Source organism: Homalodisca vitripennis, chromosome 3, assembly GCF_021130785.1.
Source record: "Homalodisca vitripennis isolate AUS2020 chromosome 3, UT_GWSS_2.1, whole genome shotgun sequence".
NCBI classification, from domain to species: Eukaryota; Metazoa; Arthropoda; class Insecta; order Hemiptera; family Cicadellidae; genus Homalodisca; species Homalodisca vitripennis.
The window spans coordinates 198,406,558-198,428,116 of NC_060209.1; the positions used below are offsets into that span (position 1 = coordinate 198,406,558).

The following is a 21,559-nucleotide window of genomic DNA, read 5'->3' on the forward strand; positions in this document are numbered from 1 at the left end:
TTGATCCTTGAGAGGCAAAGATCAAGCTAAATACAAGTGTATAATATTCATAACTTGTGCATATTTTATGAATTAAAAAATAACTACTGACTGTTCTTACATGCATTTAATCTAAACACTTGTTTTAAAGATACAATTTAAAGACAAGATTGATTAAAAACGGTACTTATTAAGAATTTAGTAGCTAAGTTAAGTTCGTTAGCTGAAGATGGTTCTCGGAGGGAGAGCAAGCTCTCTAGCTCAAACTGTACATTCTCATGAGAACATGATCCTGCTCCGAGAACCATCCTAGCAAGAGTACAAAAATAAACTCTACTACAAAAAAAGTTTTCCTAGCTAAGAAACTGATAGATATACATCTTGTCTATCTCATTACGAGAAGGACTTAATTGTTATATGTGGAATGTAAAATCATACCTGTAAATCCTTTTTAAAGATGGCATTTCACTAGCTAAGGAATATGTTTCACCGTCTCAAGAAGAAAAATATTTACAGAGTGACAGCAAAACTACCTCCTCGAGTGGATGAACCATTCATAATCTTGGATGAATAGACAATGTAACTTATCAGCAAGTATATTATCTTTTAGAGATGGACAATTTTACAGTCTTAGGTGAACAGACAATTCACATTCTCGGGAGAGAGGTTACAGAACTTCTCAAAGTTATATTTAAATTCAGTTACAAAATATTGATTGTATTTACATTCTAAAAGATGTAGATGTAGATTACCTACACAAGAGAAGGAATATTTCACCTTCTAAGGGTTATGGATATTACACAAACTCAAGAGACGATATAAGATCTCTTAGTGGAAGTAACATTTAATCTTCTCAGAAAGTTAAAGATTTTCCTTCTCAGATGGGATGGACAATGCAACCTCAAGAGAACGGTATTAGCACTCTTAGGGGAAAGTAACATATTTTAACTTTCTCAGAAGTTAAAAGCTTTTCCTTCTCAGATGGGATGGACCAATACACAACCTCAAGAGACGGTATTAGCACTCTTAGAGGAAAGTAACATTTAACTTTCTCAGAAAATTGATTATTTTTCCTTCTCAGATGGGATGGACAATGCAACCTCAAGAAATGGTATTTAGCAATTTAAGAGAAGTAACATCTAATCTTCTCAGAAATTTGATTATTTTTCCTTCTCAGATGGGACATGGACAATACACAACCTCAAGAGAGCGGTATTAGCACTCTTAGGGAAAGTAACATTTAATCTTTCTCAGAAAATTGATTATTTTTCCTTCTCAGATGGGACAGACAATACACAACCTCAAGAGACGGTATTAGCACTCCTAGGGAAAGTAACATTTTAATCTTCTCAGAAAGTTAAATTTTTTCCTTCTCAGATGGGATGGACAATACACAACCTCAAGAGATGGTATTTAGCAATTTAAGAGAAGTAACATTTAATCTTCTCAGAAAGTTGAACATTTTTCTTTCTCAGATGGGATTAACAATACACAACCTCAAGAGACGGTATGTAGCACTCTTACGGGAATGTAACATTTAATCTTTTCAGAAAGTTGAACATTTCTATTAAATGTTGTATTTTCACTTTCCGATGGTGTATTTTTAACTATTCAAAATGTACGATATGTTTGATGATGTTATGCAATAAATCTTTATAACTATATACTTACTAAATAAAATATTCAAGCTTTAAAAATCTTGCTTTTTAGTCTACATATACTGCAGATAAAACGATGCAAAGCTAAAAATGGGTGATAAAATTTACAGATTTTCAATTTAACTGTAGTAACTAGTATAATTTACAATAACTTTTAAACTGATAACCACAGCCAGTTTAAACATTTAATGACCTTTAATTTTTAAACGTTCTAGGTAATGGTACAACTGTACATTGTAAAATAACTAATTATAAAAAATGTGTTTAAATTTAAACTCCCAGATGTGAATGATTTAAACACTCATTGTAACTGTTTACAACTGTAAAAGCTAAGTAATATTATGAACTTTCAAAAGTTTTATAGTTCTTAACCAAGAATGATAGACTATTGATACTAATATGTGTTAACTGTTATTTCTTAGAATTAGTTATGTACAGTGGAAAGTAATTACAGTAATGTCTTTTGTAAATTAAATCATTTAAGAATGCAGGATTTATTGCATTTCCACGACATCCCGTAGCACTTGTATTTTACAGTACATTCAGTAAGAAACAGTTTTATATTATTAAAACTGATTCTCACTTTAAAGCTTGAATCAAATTTTTTTAACAGATCTTTTTCTCTTCAGTGTTGTTTTCTTGGTCTGAAACAGAACAATGAAATCTAATACAATAAGGTATCTTGGTTGAGAAATTGTTTGGGAGACAAGAGATAATTTGTACTGTATAAGAAGTAACCCAGTTTGTCGTTAGATCCGGACAAGAATCTCAACTAAACAAAGAAATAGAACAACGGTCAAGAACGTAGCCAGAAAAAAAATTTGGGTGGATCCAGGCAACTGATATTTTTCCGTAGTGGACAGAGAGTAAGGCCCCATTCTGTTCCTTAAGAAGTTCTTGATCCATTTCTTTGTTGAGAACAATATTTCAGCAGTACATGTCAGTAATACTGAATTATTTAAATAATAATAATTTTTTACTAAAAAGGTAATTTAAAATTTGGGAGAGGGGCGTCCGGACCCCTTGGACCTCCTTGCTGCATACGTCCTTGCCAATGGTTTTTGTGAGAATTGGAATGAAAAGGATGTAAAAGGGTCAAGATACCAAGGAATATGTTTATAGTTGGATACACTTATCATAGTAATATCAGAATACACAGATTAGATAAAAAGGCTGCAATTGGTGTAAATCGATTCTTTGTTTGGAAAATTCCTTTATTAATTTAACAAAAAAATAGGTTATGTTCTTATACAATACAAATGGAGTCACATCTACCCGTTGAAACTAAAACCGTATAAACTATATTTTAATAAATTATAAAGATTTATTTGTTTTTATGTGTATCCCTTCTTGGGTTACAGTTAACACTCCAGTGGTCGCACAGGGTCTGTGTGGATCCCAGGTACTTTTGTTTAACTGCCATTTACAGTTGGTAGCACTTGTGATTTTGAGCAGTCATGTACCTTCCAGTTGATACTTGCTGCACATGTTTGTTTGGTTTTGCGTATCCAGTGATGTTTGTGTATGTCATCACTGATTGGGGTTCGCAAAAACACCATGCAGCCAATTTACACTACAGTTTTTCTTATATTTTGAAAAGTATTCATCTTACGTTTTTGGATCTTTTATTAGTTTGTGTGAATATAATTCGTTTAGCTCATGTATGCAAGAGAGAACAATTGAACTTATGGGTGAGGGAAACAGAAAATGATTATGAAAGTGTCGGTACTGAGGATCGTGATGAAATCGAAGAAGACCTACTAGAAGTGAATGAAGATGGGCAGATTAATTTTTAAGAAAACAGTATCATGAGATCAACCAGAGAAAAGACATGTTGGTAAAGTTCGTCGTTGTCAATGTGGTTGAGTGGAAGACAAGAAAGTCAAACTACTTGCGACAAGTGCTCCAACTTTACTTGTCCAGATCACATCAAAAAAATTTTGTGTTCATTGCTATTGTGTAGAAAATTAAAAAAATATTGTTTACAAACATTGAATATTTTCTACAACAAACGTAGGAACTTTAGGGGAATAGCCTTAGTACCTAATTTGGTGTTTTTTTAGAGGTTTGAGCACCTTCTAAACTATCTCCTTTATAATTTGAAATATTTTTTATAACAGGTATATCAATATTAATGTTTTAAATATGAATGATAAGCAAACTGAACAGCTTAGAGATTTACTTAGCTGTTCTGTGAACTCACCGACTCGTATAACACCGACGTCGAGTACTGCCACTGATTATGTCATACCAAACGTACTCAATAGTTCTGTGTCAGTGCTGAACACTGCTACGAGTATATCCGACCATTACGCACAGGAGATAGTGATCCGTGGATATTCAGTGAGCCAAGAATCCCACAACATTGTTTTAAGGAGAAATGTCTACTCACATAATATAAATCTGTTAAATATATGTCTGGCAAATGAAAATTGGAATTTTTTAGATTCTTTTACTTCTGCAGACACAATATTCGACTCATTCAACAGTTGTTTCATGTTCCGATTAAATGTTTGCTGTCCCCTTAAGAAAATTTAAAAAAGGTAAATTTCAGAAGAATTGTTAGATAACACCTTATTTCTAGTTCTGATTTCTAGAAATAAATTAAAATTTTATCATAAAATATTCAGGAACACTAATTATTACAAATTCAAATCTTTCTATAGAAATTTTTAAAAATTATAAAAAGTTATAACTGCTGCAAAATCATGCGAAATAAACAATAAACTAAAATCATCATCAAACTTTTCTAAGACAGCCTGGAACATTACAAAAAATTCAAAAAATAAGGCATTTAAAAAATCCATTCAGCTTGATGCTAATGGGATAAAATTAACCAATCCAAATGCAATAGCTTTGCAATTTAACGAATATTTCTCCTCAGTGGCTAGTTCTCTTGATGCTGACTGTGAATTGGAGCTGGAATGCAGTTACCATAAATACTTTTGCTTCATCTATGGTTCTGGTTATAAGGACGAGTGGGACATATTGTAAGAAGTTTTTCAGCTAAAACATCCAATGACATAAATGGCCTATCAATGTGGCTTATAAAACAATGTTATCAGCACATTTTAAGTTCATTGACAAAAATCATAAATGTTTCTTTTGAAACTGGCACCTTCCCATCCGCACTCCAATTGGCAAAAGTCATACCAGTTTTAAAAAAAGGCGATCCAGAGATAGCGGATAACTATTGATCAATTTCAATTTACCCTATTTTTGAAAAACTGTTCATGGACCATCTTCTTAATTTTTTTTAAAACACCAAACTTTGTCTGCTCAACAATTTGGTTTCAGACCAGGAAATTCAACTTTTGGAGCAGTCACACAACTTATAGATTTTATTTTGGAAGGCTTTGAGACTCATCAAAGAACACTCAGTGTCTTTCCTGATCTCTCAAAAGCATTTGATACAGTTAATCATGGTAGATTGCTACACAAGCTGGAAGGCCGTGGTGTACGGGGGACAGCACACCAGTGGCTCCACTCATACTTGAGCAGCAGAAATCAATGTGTTCAGGTCCAGAATGCAGTATCAAGTAGTATTAGAATATACCAAGGAGTCCCACAGGGATCAATCTTGGATCCTGTCTTTTTCTTGATTTATGTGATTAAACATCCATGCATCAGCCTTGTATGGGAAAATCATTCAATACGCAGATCACACGACTCTCTCTTTCCAGGATGATTCTCTGACTTCTTAAGAGTTACTCCAATGATGGCTTACTATGGATTAATATTTCCATGCCGTCCCTATGGAATTTCTCTGTGGGGCAGTTGTGCCATATCAAACTTTGAAAGAGTGGCAATAAGCAAAAAAAAGCTGTTTGAATGATATCAAAATTGAGCAACAGAGTCATGTCAAAGTGCCTTCAGGGAACTCAACTTGTTATCTCTACCCAGCTTGTATATGTTATAGACTTCATTTTACTGTACATTTCTGTGTATATTGACATATGGCAGTGATATACATATATACGAGACAAGAGCTCAGGAGCGCTTTCAAGCCTGACAGCTTAGAACAGTAGCATTAGAACGCCTACCTTCTCAAGCTGGGATCAAATTCATTAACAGTCTCCCAGAAACACTAAATTTAGAAACCAATCCAAAAAAATTTAAAAACCAATTAAAACGCTATCTGGTGTTTTGTGCTTTTTACTCAGTTGGCGAGTTCATGGAGCACACTTGGGATTGACATTCTCAGCAGTGTTGCTATCCTGGGGGTTGATCCCAGGAATTTTGTTTGTACTCGTATGTGTATGACTGTGTGCCTGCGTGCAGCTGTATGGTAATTCGAGTGAATGGATTTAGTTTTAAAAATAAATACTGTGAAAAATTGGTATTATTGACTATTGCAATACAATGTAATATATTTTTTAAATACAATAAATATATTCTATTACATATTCTAATACATTAGATCACTGGGGATTTTTTTGTCCCTTAAGAGCACACCTCATGAATGTTTTGTCTTTTATTTATAACAACGTGAACTGATAAAAGTCTTCTTTCTGGCAGAACATTCTGTGTCAACCTTCATCATTGCCAGTCTACTATACAGTAATCTCAACTTCCTCCAGTGAGACAGACGTGTTCAGACATGATCAGCTAACAACAACTATACTTTGGCACAAACAACCTCAGGTTCGGTATAAAACAATGTGATGCCCACAACAGAGCTTTTTTCATTTATCATATCAACAAAAAATATCTGAACAAGAATTATCATGACATTTGGAACTTTCACACAAAACACATTACAAGAGAAAAATTAAAAGATAATTTGTGACAAAGACAATTAAACATTAGACTCCTTTATAACATACCATTCCATGCTGTTGATAATTAGAGTATGTTTTCAATTCTTCCCTCCTCAAGACAACCTAAACACTGTAAACATGAAAACCAGATCTTACTCATACTTACCAACATGTTTTCGTTATTACAGTACTAAATAACGTACTATATAATTACAAAGAAATTGGGTTTTCAATTACAGATAACTTTCTTATTAGTGCCATTACACATTTTTTCTTTCTTTTTGAATATTAAAAAATTGTATTATGTTTTTATTAGAAATTATTAAAATCTTTGTCATTCATGTTGCAAATTTTAAATGTCACCTTATTGTTCAAAAATATTTCTATTAATTTTAAAATTATATCCTAATAATATTGTAAATGCGAAATTATCTTTTTTTTGTTTGTTTTGCTTTCACGTATAAACTTTTCAACGGATCATAATGAAATTTTACATGGACATTCCTAAGGTCCCCTATGCCTATTTTTATTTTGTAAATCCTTCCACGCTACACCTCACTTGTCTTTAAAGCAGCGAAAAATCCCATCTTGGTCTCTAAAGTTGTGTAATATGAATTCAAGGAGCTAGTTAAATGTAATCAACTGTTATGTAAAAGTGAAAGCATAACAAAAGTAACAACACTTCTCATTTTAACATCTTAGGCAAACCAATTTATATATTCTAGGTCACAAATCAATACACGAGATAGTAAATTCAATTTTATGACAGAAAATCGTTGAGGTGACATTGCATCCATTTTTCACTGATGAGGAATACGATACTACTCAGATATATAAATACTGATATAATTCCTACACTGGACCTAGGATAAAGTATGATACAGCAAACATGGATTGGGAAGCAAGCACTTTACTGTATCACGTATTATCTTTAAATATAGATGGCAACGGTCATAATGTAAGTATTGAAGTGTATTATTGATGTCGATTTTAGTTTTTAATTTTTAATAACAATATCCATATCCATACAGTTTAGAAAACTATACTGTTTTGTATCCAACCTCATTATAAAATTATATATAAGTCTATTTATATTGTTTCTCAGGGCAAAATAGCAACTTCAATTTTGCATTGGAAATATAATTAATTTGAACTAGAAGGTGCAAAACTTGAAATTACAATTACTCACAATTTTCATTAACTTCTGGTCCTCTTAATCATGAACACTGTATAATGGGTAACTGATGCACCTTATATGACTAATTGGACTTTTTTTAATGGTAGGGCCCTACCATATTACATCACAAGTCCTTTCACTAAGAAAGCTATGAACTTGAACTTTGAAGTTCCTCTACATTTATCTAAAATATTTCAAGTGTCAGTAAAACATGGGAGCTTTTCAAACAAATACATGGAATTATATATAGAGATTGCGGGTGAAGCTGCAGGTTTGTGCTAGCCTCTATATATAAAAGGCAAATCCCTCACTTAATCACCACTCACCACTAATTGTCCAACTTTCCGATATTCCAAGAAAGTTGAAATTTGGCATACATATGCCTTGTGTCATGAATAAAAAAAACTAAACCATTTTAAATAAAAATAAACAAACATAGAGGTTAGAATTGGGTTGTAACCCCTAGAAGAACTATGGTGTGTTTTTTAACTTCCTGCTGTCCTAGAAAAAATGAAATTTGAAACATATGAGTACATAATCCAGGGTATTACAATGGCCAGAAAAAGAGGTTTTTTTACTAAAACTCTACAATAGCATTTGAATTACTTTAATTGATTTAAACCAGAAATGCTTCTTCGTGCTTTAAACCTGAAAATATGAGTAAGAGGCAATTTAACATTTTAATGTTTAACTTTTAACCTATTAACAATGAACACTCATATAATATATACTTAAACATGTCTAATTCTGATTCAAAATTATAGGGCTCCATCATAAGTGTCTTCACTAGGATTACTATGGACTATAGCTTAAATAGCTCATGTTAACAAAATTGTTTGAATTATTAATTTTAATATTGTGGAATGTTGAAGAGAAATTTGTGTTTCATTGGTGCTCATGAAAACTGTTTCACTCTCAGACGTCGGGCCCCAAAACATTACTCTTTAAATTCAAAGTCCAATTATTCTGGAACAGATCAGGAGAATGAAACATCCTCCAGTGACAGTGACCATAACTTATTTTCAGGTGTTTATTAAGCCATTTAAAAAAGGATATACCTATTACTTACCTGTTGTTCCATAAGAAATTGCATGCAAAGCCGTGGACAACTGCTAGTTTATATAATAAAAGACTAACTCAGGAAAACATGTGATCAATTGGGAAATCGGTGAATGAGTTTTTATTGAAATAATAACTACAAAACTTACCTTGACGCATAACATTACATTTGTTGTCACCTCAAAATGTCCTTAACCTTATTCATATTTGCTTGCTGCTTGAGTTTGATGCGTTTGTAAATCTACTAATGTAATTTGTGCCTTCAATGTATTGAAAGAAAACAAATTTTGTGCCGCTCTTTGGAAAAGGAATGGAATGTAAATACCATTTATTGGAATAAACAACTATTAACCAACAGGAAAGAGCTCTCCAAGATGTCTAGGAGAGGTCCTAGTTTTGGCAATGATCCCTAATACTGTATTTACAAGGTGTCCAAAAAGCGGTATCGGATATCTGGCTATCGGAGTTCAAAATCAGAGCAAATATTATAAACTTAGGGCTGTACGCATATTTATGATTTTTCTTATTAGAATGATCACAATAACTGTATCTGATTATGGGAAAACAATTGGACTTTTCTGTGTTATGCCTTTAATTCGTCTATGACAGTAGTAACAAATTCATCGGATGTTATAAACCAGCATAAGCCAAGGTATTTGGAAACAAACGTAAACTTTTTCAAGTACTCTCTTGTGTTTATCTCATTCTTGTGCTGTACATAGTTTTGTAAATAAGTGTGACACAACTTTGTGGACACACTGTATGTTAAGTTTGTTGGCAAAGTGTCTGAATTTGCATTTTAACAAAGAAGGCATTAATATAACTCATTATATCATTGACAAGCAAATCAAGACAATCTGAAGTTTTTCGAAATTGAAACTGAATATATTGGAAACAATTTTTCTGTCTTGCTTGTCAAGTCTGAAAACTTTTTGCCTCTGTCTGTGATATAATTTACAATTTGTAAAAAAATCCATGCCACAAAGTTTTGTTGCCACAGTTGCTGGTAATTTATGTCAAATTTGTATTTTTATTGTTGTTTAGTGAATGTTAAAGAGTTGTTATATAATTTTTTAACTAGAAAGGAAATTCATAGTTATTTTACCAGAAAAAACCATATTCTAGATTTACCTACTGTCAAACTTGAAAAAAGTAAAAGCAGCCACATATATGAAAATTAATCTATTTAACAAATTACAGGAAACAGCTTGGTCTGTTCCTATAAAAAGATTTAAAATAGTAGTGGAAAGGTGGTTAAAAGAAAATGTATTTTATTCTGTTGATAGTTTTTTAGCCTGTGATACTAGCACTATATATTTTTAACTACATTGATACATTATTTTTTTATTTTATTTATTTCTGATTGTGTATTAATTTTATTTGTGTGTGTTACTGTTATCATAGTTTTAGTATAGATTATTTATATATTTATTTAATTATTTTACTTCATTATTACCTTAGAGATAAGTACCGAGAATTTTACAACTGTCTTTTAGACAGAGATTTATATTAAGAAAGTAGTTAATTAGTTAGTAAATTTGACTTTGTCAATTGCACAATGTGTGTGTGTGTGTGTTTAAAGACAATACAAATTATTAATTCTTGATTCTTAAACTTAAGTATAAAAACTCAATCCTAAACTGTGATGCTGATAGTCCAGTTCCATTTTCAATGAGACAGAGACTATACAGAGTACATTGAAATGCTTAGTGCACCTATCAGATTTATACTATAAACATTAACCTATTTACGTCAACTTACTTTTGTTACCCATGCAGCCGTGACAGGACTGAGAAGACCAACTTGTTCTCTAGCTTCAAAGCCCTAATAATCCATATAATTAAAACCTTGGTGTTAATAAGGCAATTTCCTTTTCACTGCAAAACTGTGTTTTTGAAAATGTGATAGACGTATTCCGTTGTATTGTATAATAAAAAACTGTAATTGATTTTGGTGAATTCTATTTTGAATTATTTTCTCACGGATCGAAATTTTTGCTGTGTATGGGTTGGCAACACTGTGTTTTGTCATCTTTGCATATTATTTTGCAGATTAAATGTATGCTAGTGTTAAGTTTAACTCCATTTCATCTTCTGCTTGGTGCAGCAGCGTCTGATTTTGTCACAAACTGAAAACATACACCACCTAAACAAATTTACGTAAATTAACGGCTGACAGATGTTATTATGGAAAGTCCTTTATTCCTTCCCCGACTCGTGAGAAAGTGAATAAATTTCCAGCACACATATTAATCAAGGATCAAATGTGGCCACAGTACAGAAAACTTGCAATGTGGGCAAAATTCCTTAGATCTTGTGTCAAGTAGTGTTGTTCAGGTCTAAGCCAATACAGTACTTGCCTTTGCAATGGAAATCTGCTGTCATTATGAAGTAAGGGCAGACTGAGTAGATGGTGAAAAGTTGTTGTTTTGGCTTTTTTTTATTCTCTTAGGACAAGAAGCTTATAAATTGCACTTAGTCCTGTAAGAACCTTAGCGCTGCTTCCGGAGTGACAGGATATTCAGGATGGGCAAGGTAGGGGGTTGGGGCCGCCTCCTATCGAGATCCATGAGGAAGAATTAGGGCACTAATCTCAAAGTCATGTCCCCCGGGAAAAAGGGGAGGCCAGCTCTGAACCAGCCTCTCCAGTTAAAGCAGACAGGAGGTGGCACACCCTTGTTGAGGCTAGCAAGAACCTCTGAGGTTAGGGAACAAACCCCACCAACTCCAACAATCATCTCCCGCAGTAGACTAGACCTATCGAATTACCCTTGCACCCTAGAATCTCGACATTTGAGGTTAGTGATGTGCTGCTCCTTGACATCCATAAGGTTGCCCAGATTTAAGTGACACATCGGATTTTGCTATGCTCAGTGGTGGGTTCAACTGGACGGAATAAACCAGTCAGAAGTGATCCCTGCTGGGTTTTCTTTTGGCTTCATTTTGGAGATATTGCCACATCTGCCAGAGAATTAGCAGGATTCTTGGACACTGGTCTTCTGCACGCAGCGGGTCTGTACTCCGTGGTAAGGTTTATCAATAGATAAATAAGTATTTTTGAAATGGAGAGCTGAGTTTACCACAATGCTAAAATGCTCTGCACTGGCTTGTACCATAAGTAGAACAGAATTTTAGAGCAGGAATATTTGTTTTAGACTGTTACTTAGACATAGAGTGTTGGCCAATGCTTCCTTTGAAGTCATTAGCAAAGCTTTGGCTGATGCAATAATAAAACTGTGGTAAGGTGGACAGAGGTATTGATGTAGTTGTTCATGTCATTTCTATTTATCTACCTATATTGGAGCAAAGACTGTTCAAATGTTCCATATAATTTGAGATTCCAAGACCTTTAAAAGACAATAACCCACCTGGCTCGGAGATAAATTAATATACATTATTGAAGAATTCAAGATTGCAACTAACACTTACTTACCTTTACAGGAAAAATTTGCATGTATTTTAGCCAATTTCAGTTCTGGATATCACTATCCAAGTCATTGTAAACCCACAACTATATTGTAATGATCTTTCACCTATTTATTTTTTGATGAAAATTAATACAGATTTCTGAGGTACCTTTCTTGGTCTTCTTCGTTGTGATGACTTCCTTAGCCTTAATAAGAAAGGCTGTATGGTCTTAGTAAATAATCTGTTGGGCACTGAAAAAACTTGCCAGAACAATTAAACACTTTGTCCAACGGATCCTCAAGTAAATGGAAATTATATGGGTCTGTCTGTCTATCCTGATAAGACAGAACTGGTTATCTTGGTTTATAGGAGAGTCTTTTTCTACAACTTTTGATCTCACACCATGACGGCCAGACACGTGACAGGTCCGCGGTGTGCGCAGTAGTCGATCGCGCATCTTCCCAGCTACAACATTTATCACCGTTGAGTTCAAGTAGTCAGTTTGTGCTGAGCTGCAGTCACATAAACATGGCCGCCTCCATTGATTATCCCGCCAAATATAAATTGAGGATCGTTATTCATTTCCTGTCAAGAACGTAGCCAGAAAAACATTTTTGGGATCAGACAACTGATATTTTCTCGAAGTAGAAAGAGAGTAAGGCCCATTTTGTTCTTTATAAAATTTCTTGACCCATTTCTTTGTTGAGAATGATCTTTCAGCAGTACATGTCAGTAATACTGAAATTATTTAAATAACAATAATCGTTTGCTAAAAAAGTAATTGAAAATTTGAGGAAGAGGTCTGGACCCCTTGACCCCCTCGCTGGCTACGTCCATGTTTCCTGCAAGCAGAAGGGACTAGTGCACCAGAACTCCATCGGAGGCTTTACCGTGTTTACAGATAAACATTATGAATGATGGTGTTTTGCGTGAGTCATGTCAAAATTTTAAAGATGGCCGAAAAGTCAAATTCAAGGATTAATTCAAGAAACGTCAAAGCTGAAGCCATTCAGCGATTTTTGTGGATGTCAGTCAAAATCTTTGGCTTTCTACACCACTCACGTATAACACAATTATTCATAATGTTTTCTTTGTAAACACTGCACACTCCCCGATGGATTTCTGATGCACTAGTCCCTTCTTCTTGCAGGAAACGAATAAAACTCCTCAATTCATATTTGGTGATAGAATCAAGAAGCAGCTATGTTTATGCAACTACAGCTCAGCGCAAACTGACTACTTGAACTCGGCAGTGACAGACATTGTGGCGGGAAATATGCATGATCGACTGCTGCCAACACGAACAAAGAGAGATTTGTAAACAAAAACGGCCTTTGTTAAATGCCAAGTCCCTTTAATAAGCAACGTCAAAATAGTTCAGAATCTGGCCACCACCATGGATTATAACGAGCATTTTTTTATTTGTTTTTTATTTATAAGCACAGTTTAGAAAATATGCATTTTATCAAAAATTCCTTTACATCTAAATTTAGAAAAAAATCTATAAACAATCCATACAGCAAACCGCACTATACCAATTAATTGATACAGAAAGTTTAAATTCTCTTACTTTCAAAAACAAAATTCATGTAAGAAGCAGAGTGTTGAAATTTTTATTAGGAAATTTATAATTTCCTTCTTTACTACACATAATAATAGTAAGTAATATAATTTATTCATAATGAAAATGCATGCAAACAAATGATCTATGCAAAAACAAAACAATAATGTGGCAAGACTGACAAATGTAACATTTTTTTCTGACTTTTCTGGTGCCAATACGTATTGATATTGAAACTAATACTGTTTAAAAGACACCATTACATTTGTCGAAAGGAGTTATTGTTGCTATACAAAGTGACCACTTAATAGCGATGTTTGAGAGATGAAAATTCAGTCATCGTTTCTTGGGTTAATTGTTTTTCTCAGAATCTTTTGTACTGAAAAATCCTTGAACCCATAATAATTAGTAGTTAAATAAACACTTTTTCTACGTCCTTAAACTAATTAGTAGTCAAAAAACACTACAATGCAACGTATTTGCACTTGCAAAACTAGTAACATAATCAGCGTGTTGAGGGTGAAAAATAAAAATAAGCGTTGTTCAAACAAATATATTTATTTTACAAATAATACAAAATCTAATAAAATAGCACCTCAGTGTTATTTAAAAATTAACAAATACGTTAATATAAAAATAACATTGGTGCACTAATTCAAAAGCGTGATGTCTTTGTACAATTATATGTAACATTACAAAAACTATAAAAGAAACAATTAAAATTAATTTTAACATGTACATGAAAACGTGTTACATCGTAATATTATGGACGCAATGTACCTTCATGCAATAGCGTCAAGGCAAACAATTTAACGTGGCGAACAACATAACTGCAATATTCTAAGATAAAAACATACCTTTTATTATCGATTAGAACATATGATTATACAGTATTAACGTACTAACGTGAGAGTATCGTGTTTAATTAAAAGGGTCAGGACTACTCGTTAATTAAGACTAGGGTAGAAACAATATCCTCAGAGGGTGAACAGAACTGGTCTGCTTTAAGTTATTTACAAGAGGTACTTGACCTTCACAATAAATATGCAACCGATCCAACGCTGAGACATCCGTGTAGTGTATAAACATGCCACAACCTGCCAGTACACGCCTACAGTAACTGTCCGTCACACACACTTCGCAAAGAATTATTCTACAGTATCGTACACTGCCTACTAGATATCAATACCTTTTTCTCATTCAATCATCGATTTTAAATTTCACCTTTGTTTATAAGGCGCAGACAGTAGCACATTTTGGACATTAGAGGACTGCTCCAAAACATTTTGGACTTGGAAATAAGCAAAATTGTAAAAAGATGCAAAATTAGCACATTAATTAATTTTTACGACAGAAAATATTTCATTATGAGATTAAAATAATACTGTCAAAAAATGACTGGTTAAAAGAACTTAAAATTGCTATAAATTCCCAAAAAATGTTATACTTTTACTTTTAATTAAAATTTTAATTCTTAACTGACACAAATAAATTTATAAAACACAAAAACAAACAAAATCAGCTAAATCAAGATTTTGAGTACAGTACAACCTGATCTATCCAGATCTTCGGGTTATCTGAATCAGTTTACAAAATGGAAAGTTTTTTTTTAGGATAAACTGTTTTTGTTGAATTTCCTGCGTAGTTTTTTTTTATTGACACATGTTCAGCATTCAGAATAATGAGTACGATATAATGAAAAATTAACAATGTTACAGTAGACCTACAAGAGTTTGATAACTGTAAATTTTGAAGATATAAATGATTGGATTTGAGCAAACAACATCATCATTCAAAGACGATGATATACATAAAAACGATTTTGATTGTAAAATCCAGCAGACGGATGGAAATTCAGAGATGGAAATTTTGGCTTTGAAACATCTGTTGGTTCGTACTTCCCAGAAGCAGTGTACCAACAGTTAAAAAAAAGAGTCTGACTGAGTTTGTGTTTAACGAATTAGTAATCATTTCTTTTTATTTGTTATTTAATATATTTCCTCTATGATTAAACTCTTTAAAACAAAATAATAAATTGACCTTCTTTTACTGTTATATTTGTAATTAATTCTTATTAACTGTAATTTATTGTTATTATATTCCCGCTTTATCCAGGTTTTTGTTTACCCTTAAAATTCTGAACGATCTTCCCAATTAATCTCATTAAATGAGTTTGTGTTGAACTTAATTAATGTAATAAACCGTAGCCTAATTATAAATGTGTGTATGAATGATTTTTCAAAATTACGATCATGAAATACCATTTCTACCAATGCTCAGATCTCTGTAAACTTGTAGGCCACTTCCACACTTCATGCAAATAAAAATACGTGTCTTCTTCATTGTTTTGTGAACTGCCCTCAACAAACTGTATTTTTTTATAAAATTTTCCCTAAGTTTTACAAAAATTTAGTGTTACCTTATTACTCAGTATTTCCCTTCTGACAACCACACAAATCAATGCAATGAGAAACTGAACACCCACAGGTTCGAGAATCAGTGGCCTTGTCTGTACACTACACGATATATTGGATTAGATGGTTTGCGTATTTATTGCGCAAAGCTCACGCAGAACATTTCGGTGATAGATACTACTGACATTTCCAGCAATGAAGAGGGTATTTATGCTTAAATCAAGAACTTTACACTCAAGATCCCTAAGATTGTGTTACATATATTATCATAAATAATTTAAATCATAACAATAACATCTCGAACAAATAATTTAAACTTAATGAATTGATCGCAACATTTAACTGTGTTTCCCAACAGAACGTTCTACAATGTGAGAAGTCAGTAGTTGAGCGTTATTACGTTGTTGCATATCAACAATCCTTACGTTGTTACCCTGTACGTTTCATAACGAGGCAATTAAGGAATAGATAACGTTTACGAATACAAACGATGGAAGAAAAACAAGAAAATATCTTCAAAAGTTCTTACATTTAATAAAACAATTTATAGCTGTTTGTATTCTAGTTATTTTTAAGATTAAATCCTAAAAGTTCAACAAAACATTTTTAATTTGAGTTAGAAACTGTTTTGCATAAAAATTATACTTATTTTAAAAGTGTTATGCCAAAATTATGTTTACGATAAAATTCAGTCTATTTCAATGGAAAGAAAATCATGATTGAATAGCAGTTTATAATGTACTGTAATTCAATTATTACAAGACGCTGCTTAGCTAAAATTACTGATACTATGGGAAACACTACTTTGGAATCATACAAAACGCATCTTTAAAGTAAGAACCAAATTTCCTCTTCAACTTAATAGTTATAATTAGATTACATAGTAACATTGTATTATACAGTATTTGAACATCTCTATTATCTTGAAAAGTTAAAAACTAATTTATCAATGTAGCTGTTATGGTATACTTGCTTTAATAAGTAACATGTTTTTATGCTAGATATTGTTATGATTTTTGGCAATATATTAAATATATTACAAAGCCTTAGGTTTGTTCTATGAAAATATTTCTCTCCCCCTGTACAATTTTTACTGCCCTCCTGTAAAATGGAAGGCGGTAAAGGAGCACAAACTCAAGTGTTCTGAGGACGTAGTTATGACGTCGTTGCAGTCTGGATTTTCTTACAAATATTACTGGTTACTATAGGAAAAGTTTAGTCTTTCTTTATTTCAGTGTTATAAACTCTTTAAAACTGAATTGAAAGTTACAGGACTAGACGGAATGTCTTTATAAACCAACTGTAAATTTATTAGGCCATTTATTTTTGTCTTTCAGTCTGTTGCACATTAGTTTTCATGTGTAGAGCGAGACAAGTACGTGGTTTATACAGGCGGTGTATCAAAGGTAGATCTTACCTTCATCGCCAAAACTTATAACGACAATAACAAAATATAGTGTAACATTCAGAAACATCAGAATTTCATTCTGAGTGAAAATATTCTCATTTGCAACGTTCTCTATGGCAGAAGCAACGAAAGTTGTGCTCCTCGGCTGGAATGATGCAACGTGTAGGTGCAGGATGGCGCGTGCCAGAGAGCCAAGCAGCTACTGCTGTAGTAGAGGTGGAGTGTTGCAGGAACTTATAGAAGGTGCCAGAGTCTCTCGCGCCAGACAGCTAGCGCCGTACAGTATCTGGTGTACCGCTGCGGTAGGGGGTGGAGCGCCCCACAGACTTGGAGGGGGTGCTGGGGAGGGGGGAGGCGGTACGGGACATTACCCCCCCTCTCGTACCGAACTGCTAGCGACCTACTGTATCCGGAGTGCCGCTCCTATAGGGGGTTGAGTGCCGCAGAAACTTGGACGGGGTGCTAGGGAGGGGGGAGGCGGCTCGGGAAACTACCCCTCCTCTCACCTGGCAAGGGTCGTGTCGCTGTAGAAAATGTTCCAGGGTGTCCCATCCCCCACCGACCCTCACCATCATGTGACGGCCTTTCAGCAGCTGCAACATACAAAAATGGTACATCACTCAACTTCGACCTCTACAGCTCACAAACTTTCTTTTATACAAATAATAACACGTAGACTCCTCCATCTTTTTTTGTTTCAGAGACGTCTGTTCTGGTTCTTCCATTCTCCTTTCCTACCCCCTCCTCCCATCCTTACAGAACCGTCCCACAGTTTAAAGTAAGTTTTTAAGTGTAAAATAAAAACAGAGTAAGGACTATACATTTTTTTCACTTTCATTATTTGATTTTAAGGTGTTTCTTGTTGGAATGCTTGAGACGTATTAATGGTGATGTTCTTGCATGTGAACTTAAGCTTTTGGTAGCTACTGATTTCAGTACAAACGGGTTTTCTCATCTATTCACTCACTCAAACGTTTACGTTATTTACCAGAACATATCAAGCTGCTCTTGACTAAATCACTTGTACTTCCACATTTCAATTACTGTAACTCCGTGATCAACAATTTGACTGTAGTACGTAGTGAGAAGCTGCAAAGAACTCAAAACTATTGTATACGTTACGTTTACGATGTGAGACAGGTGCAGCACATCACGCCGTACTATATTCAGTCAAATATTCTAAAATTAAAAGATAAAAGATCCATCAAAATTCTAATTCATTCAATATTAAAATGTGGTTTTGAAGGTATTTTACTGAATATTTTTAATCTGTGTCTCATTTAGGTGTAACGAGCACTCGTTCTGGCTCGTACATTTTGAGAATGCCTCAGCACAGGACTGCAGTGATTGATAAGTCATTCCATGTAATGGCTTGTAGGTCGTGGAATGCCCTTCCCCAAACAAATACTTTCGATAGTCGTTCCCGGTTTGTGGCGAAACTGAAAGATACGTATTTTTAGCGGTTAGCCGAGGCAGGTTCGGTCTGAGATGCTGTGGGCGTGACGCTGGCAGAGAGATGAATTTGAGATTGTGTGTAATAAAAGTTAGGACGTATTAGAAATAACTACTTTAGTTTTATTTGCATATTAAAAGTATAATTTTATTTTATATGTTTTAAGAATTACAGAAGTAGTTAATTTAATAATGTGTTAAATGTTCATTTTTACATGTTAAAATATTATAATAATTTCTCCACATTGTTTAAATGTAATTTTTTCTTTAAATTTTATTATTAAGGTAATATTTAATTAATTTTTTTTAATTTTATTATTAAGGTAATATTTCATTAATTTTTTTAAATTTTATGTTGTTGCAGGTTAAGTATAAGATGGCAGAAACATATTGAATCCATCTCTACAAAAGTTTCAGCAGTATGCTACATGGTATGTAGGTTACAGCTAATCGTTGGTAAAGATGGACTTTTGAAAGTATATTTTGGATGTTTTCATAGCATCAAGAAATATGGCACTATTTCTTGGGGAAATAGCCCAATGGTCCAACACATATTTTTTCTACAAAAAACGTGTAGTCAGAACACATTATCTGACACACTGTAAAGCTTTGTTCCTGCAGCTAAAAATACTTAACCCTGTCAGCTTTGTTTATTTTGGAATACGCGTTGTTGGTAAAGAGAAATCCTGAGAAATTTATAAAAAATGAAGAAGAACATAGGTATCCTACTAGACAAAAGGAGTAAAGTCTAGAAAGGCTCAAAATGGACAAAGGTATATCTGTACAAAAATCTATAACAAGGTTCCTCAAGAAATAAGAAATATGGAAAATAGAAAAGTTTAAGTCAGTGCTAAAAGAACACCTTACAACAAGGCCTTATTATTCTGTAGAAGAATTTTTAACTGAAGAATAGCCAAAAAAAGCCATTTTGATGACCATGATGTAGACTAAACTTCTAGTGAAAAAAGTACAAAACAAAACAAAAAACGGGAGACCCCCTCACAAAGCACCAGAACTCCCTGAAACTTCCAAAAAAGAAAACCTGAAACGCCTGATGAACCCTAATCCAATCTCACCATATCTCACAGAAAATATACAAGAACCTAGTTGCCCTTCCTGGAAGACCCATTGCAACGAATTTCATCATACCTAGATTCCCAATTAAAACCAATAGTCAGTGAACTGCCTTTGTATATCAAGGACTCCAACCATGTCCTGGCACACCTAATCACCATATCAACCCCATTACCCCCAATACGATTCTTGTAACCATACATGTTACTTCTCTTTACTCAAATATCCCACACAACCATGGCCTTACAGCATTAGAATATTTTCTAGAAAAACGCTTGAAAAAAGAACCATCAACAGCTTTCCTTGTAAACCCAACAGGGTTTCTGTGCAAAGAACTTCCAGTTTGAAGGACAGAATTTCCTGCAGGTGGAAGGACAGCAATGGGTACTAGAATGGCAGCTGAACTATAAGAGGACTGCACATATGTTCCGATGAAAATTAATTGAACAATTTCAACAGCACCATCACTGAAGCTTTTGTACAGTGAGGATACCCACAGAACTTAGTCCAAAATCAAATGCGCCTTGCCCAATCCAACAACAGACTCCCACCAAAAACCAAATCTGATAAGTTCTTGTCTCTAACAACAACGTTTAACCAAGGCCTACAACAACTAAATTTGACATCAAAAGATGGCTTTGAAATGTTACAAGCCTCACTTGTGATGGTATCAACAATTTACGAAACCAACATTCATGGGCATAAGTGAACCCTCTTGCAACAATTGAACGTAACTTTCAACAGCATTTTAGTATTAATGTCTGGTGGGGTATTATTCATGATCAGCTGACTAGACCATTTATTTTTCAAGAGCGCTTAAGTGCTTATAGTTCCTCAAGAAGAATTACTGACATCACTTGAAGATGTTCCTCTTGCAACGCAACACCAAACTGTACTTTCAACATGATGGCGTTTTCGCCATATTTTTGAAATATTTTTTCCACCTAGTTGAAAATCCAAATAAATGGATTCGGTGTGGAGGATCCTATTCACTGGCCACTCAGGTCATCAGATCATACGCTGTTGGATTTATTGCATATGGGGATGGATGAAGGAGAAAGTTTACAAGATCAAATTTAATTTCCTGTGAGGTGTTACTTAGACCTATAAATGAAGCTTTTACACAATTAAATCAGCAGAAAATACATTGAATTCAGTGGAGACATTTTTTGAAAATTTAATGTAATTTAACCCTTTGAACCCCGATATAAATTTAGTAATTTTTTAGATTACGCTCATTTAAGGTGAAAAAATAAAAATGAAAAATTCCTTAAAGCTAATTTTTTTTTATTCATCACACAACATACAAAAAAATTACAATATGTAATACTTGCATTAAAATAATCACATTTTTTCATAGTAATGGAATATTACAATCAAAATCAAATTCAGGTTACAGAGTAATCAAATGCATGTGATGAAAAATATGAAAACTACGTACAAGGATAAGAAAACAAATAAAGTGTAATATGCTGATCTTGATTAGTTTTATAACTTCTGATAATAATAGATTTAGGCAGTTGTATGGTAAACTTCAAAACAAAAATCGGGATGAAGCCATGGGGTCTGGAGACATGACTTGCAGCGATAATTACACAACAGAAAAGAAA

At 33.6% G+C, this 21,559-nt stretch overlaps 1 protein-coding gene across 1 annotated transcript in view; it reads right to left on the reverse strand.

The window, feature by feature from the left end:
• Positions 1 to 15,263: 15,263 nt before the first annotated feature.
• LOC124358544 (GAS2-like protein 2) overlaps positions 15,264 to 21,559 on the reverse strand; it is a 92,053-nt gene continuing 85,757 nt past the window's right edge. Inside the window, 1 exon segment of the mRNA XM_046810844.1 lies at positions 15,264 to 18,016. Within this exon segment, the coding sequence (XP_046666800.1) occupies positions 17,816 to 18,016 (201 nt within the window). The 3' untranslated portion in view covers positions 15,264 to 17,815.